The sequence below is a fragment of the Arachis ipaensis genome, chromosome B08, assembly GCF_000816755.2.
Source record: "Arachis ipaensis cultivar K30076 chromosome B08, Araip1.1, whole genome shotgun sequence".
NCBI classification, from domain to species: domain Eukaryota; kingdom Viridiplantae; phylum Streptophyta; class Magnoliopsida; order Fabales; family Fabaceae; genus Arachis; species Arachis ipaensis.
Window position 1 is genome coordinate 89,809,100 of NC_029792.2, and position 2,884 is coordinate 89,811,983.

The window sequence follows — 2,884 nt, forward strand, 5'->3', positions numbered from 1 at the left end:
ATAATAATAATATAATAATAATAATAATAAAAGAAGCAGTTACCTGGAGTGTGTTCATTAGTTGAAGCATACCAACTTGAGTTTGAAGGTACTTCACATATCTAGAAGCTGCATGGAGCATCTCAGCTGTGTTCATCTTTGGTCCACCTGGAACCAACTTTCCAAGTTCTTGTGTCTTCTCTGTGATTCTCCTTCTTCTCTCTCTTGCCGCTATGCTCTGTGCAGAAATAGTTCTCTCATTATCTTTTTTCTCGCTCTCATTATTAATTCCCACACAAAAACCATTGCGTACAACTTCAGGAACCATGAAGTCTGATGACGGTGCTGCTACTGCTGCAGGTAATAGTAATTCTTCTGCTAATGCTGCTTCTTCTGATGGTAATAAGGAAGATGAATTCAGTATAAACCCATCAAATAAACTGGGCGATGCATACTCCTTGAGTGGAGGAGAGAGTTGGAGTTCCTCATCCTCATGAAAATACTTTTGGCGTTTGGGACATGAAAGAAGGGTGTTAACATTAGAATATTCAGTCTGAAAGAGATCATTGGGTGAGATAAAGGAGTTATGAGAAGAAGTGCAATCAGGACCAAGTAGTTGATGAGAAGACAAAATTTCAGTATGGAAAAATTCATTATTAAGGTCAAAATAAGGGTCAAAGAAAAAGTTGTTAGGAAACGAGCCTTCTTGGTTGTGTTGGTGGTAATAATGGTCAAGTGTAAGTTCTTCTGGTGCAGTTAGTTCATGAAAATTGGTGGTAAAATTATCTGACATTAATGAATTTTGAAGTGCATCTCCATTCAAGTACGTACTCAGTGCCATTGAAAATAGTAATAGAAAAACAAAAGGTAAAACCTGAAATGATAGTAAAGTTGAATTAGTGTAATGGAATAGTAAAATAGAAAATCAGTGTAGCATTTAATTAACTACTCTCCTCTACTGTGTACATGAGAATGTCCAAGTTAATGGTTAAGCTAAAGCTCAAATAAATACATGCTACTAAGTGAAAATAAAAATCTTTCTATATAATGACAGAAAAATGACAAAAGAATCTTAGTTTGAAAGCTACAAAATCTTTTAAGGTACCTTTTCTCCACTTGGAAAGCTACAGAATCTTTGGAGAGAAAGAGAGAGAAAAGAGAGTAATAAGACTATGGAAGACTTATACAAGAAGTACAGTAGAGCTGTATGTAAAAATGATAGTTACATGTGAATACATAAACTGACTCTTATGCTCCTTCCTAGTGTGCTACTTTGTGGGTTCAGATTTTCTAGGAGAAGTTACAAAGGCAGTTACATTTCTATTTTTTTTTATTTTATGATTTTTTTCCATCACTTACTATGCTATTAATCATATAGATGATTATAACATATATTATTTATGTATGTTATCTATTAATTTCTTTTGCCATCAAGATATTAAGTTTGATATCAAAATTATTTGTTAAAAATTGAAAAAATGTCATATTAATAAATTTTATATGGATTATTTTCATAAATTATTATATACCATCAATTAAATGAAAGAATAAATTAACAAACATTATTAATGTATCACTAAATTATATTAAAGACAACGATAATAAGAAATACTAATTAAAGTTTTAATATTTAAAATATATCTTTTATTATGTATATCTATATAAAAATATTTGTTAAAAAACATTGGTTAACTATCTTCACTAAACTAATTAATTACATGTTTATTATAATTATACTTATTTAACAAATAAATATAAAGGTAGACTAATAGGCACCATAAGTGCATGATAATACAATAATATTTTATTAATTTTTTTTTTAAATTCTGTTTCACTTAATTTTTTTCTAATAGTTAGGTGCCAAATATGTAATTTATAGATGTTTCATAATTAATTTTTTTTTTTACCAAAAGATAGGAGACTCGAACCCGCAACCTCTTAATTGAGTATGGAGAGACTATGCGCGACCTCTTAATTGAATATAGGGAGTCTATGCCATTTGAGATATAACTCCTTGGCAGTTTCTTTTGCTTGTTAATGTTGAGTTTAAACAATATATAATTATCGAAAAAAGTATTCGTATGAATTATTGTTCATAATTAATTTATCGTATATGCGCGACCTCTTAATTGAATATAGGGAGTCTATGCCATTTGAGCTATAACTCCTTGGCAGTTTCTTTTGCTTGTTAATGTTGAGTTTAAACAATATATAATTATCGGAAAAAGTATTCATATGACTTATTGTTCATAATTAATTTATCGTATATTTTGAAAATACATTTAATTCTTATTTCAAAAATAATTATAATAATTTTTTTCTAAGTATATAATATAAAATATTTACTTCAAAAAATAGGTACTAATGTTTCATAATTATTATTATTTTAGACGAACTTAAATGTACTACAAGAGTAATGGTAAAATTTGAAGACAAATTTTATTTAAGAAAAAGGTATTGCAATATTGCCGTGATGGGATAAAATGAGTCAAAGATGTGTACAAAAGATAGAGTACAGTGAGTATTTTATTATACATGATTGGATACGTTTAACTTATTTTATGATGAATGTATAATATAATATTTATATTAAATTGTAAGTAATATACAACAAGATTTTCATATAAGGATTAAAAAACAAATTTTGTTCCGTCATTCATATTAAAAACTTCACCCCATCCATAACAATAAGATAATGATGTATAAATAATTTTTTTAAAATAAACATTGACACATGATTCTAATCACTAAACAATGAGCAAAGAACAAAAATTCAACCACCACCACATTAAAATAAAATTTTTTAACCTAAACAAAATCATATATCAAGTTATACACCTGCTAAAATATAAGAGTATACAGTTAAACTGAAAAAAAAATTCAATTTGTATATATGTAACAAAAA

The 2,884-nt window shown here is 27.7% G+C and overlaps 1 protein-coding gene across 1 annotated transcript in view; it reads right to left on the bottom strand.

Moving 5' to 3' along the window:
* The window catches only part of LOC107611249 (transcription factor bHLH52-like), a 2,085-nt gene extending 1,265 nt beyond the window's left edge, over positions 1–820 (bottom strand). Inside the window, exon 1 of the mRNA XM_016313199.1 lies at positions 44–820. Coding sequence (XP_016168685.1) covers positions 44–820 — 777 coding nt within the window. The remainder of the gene's footprint in view (positions 1–43) is intronic.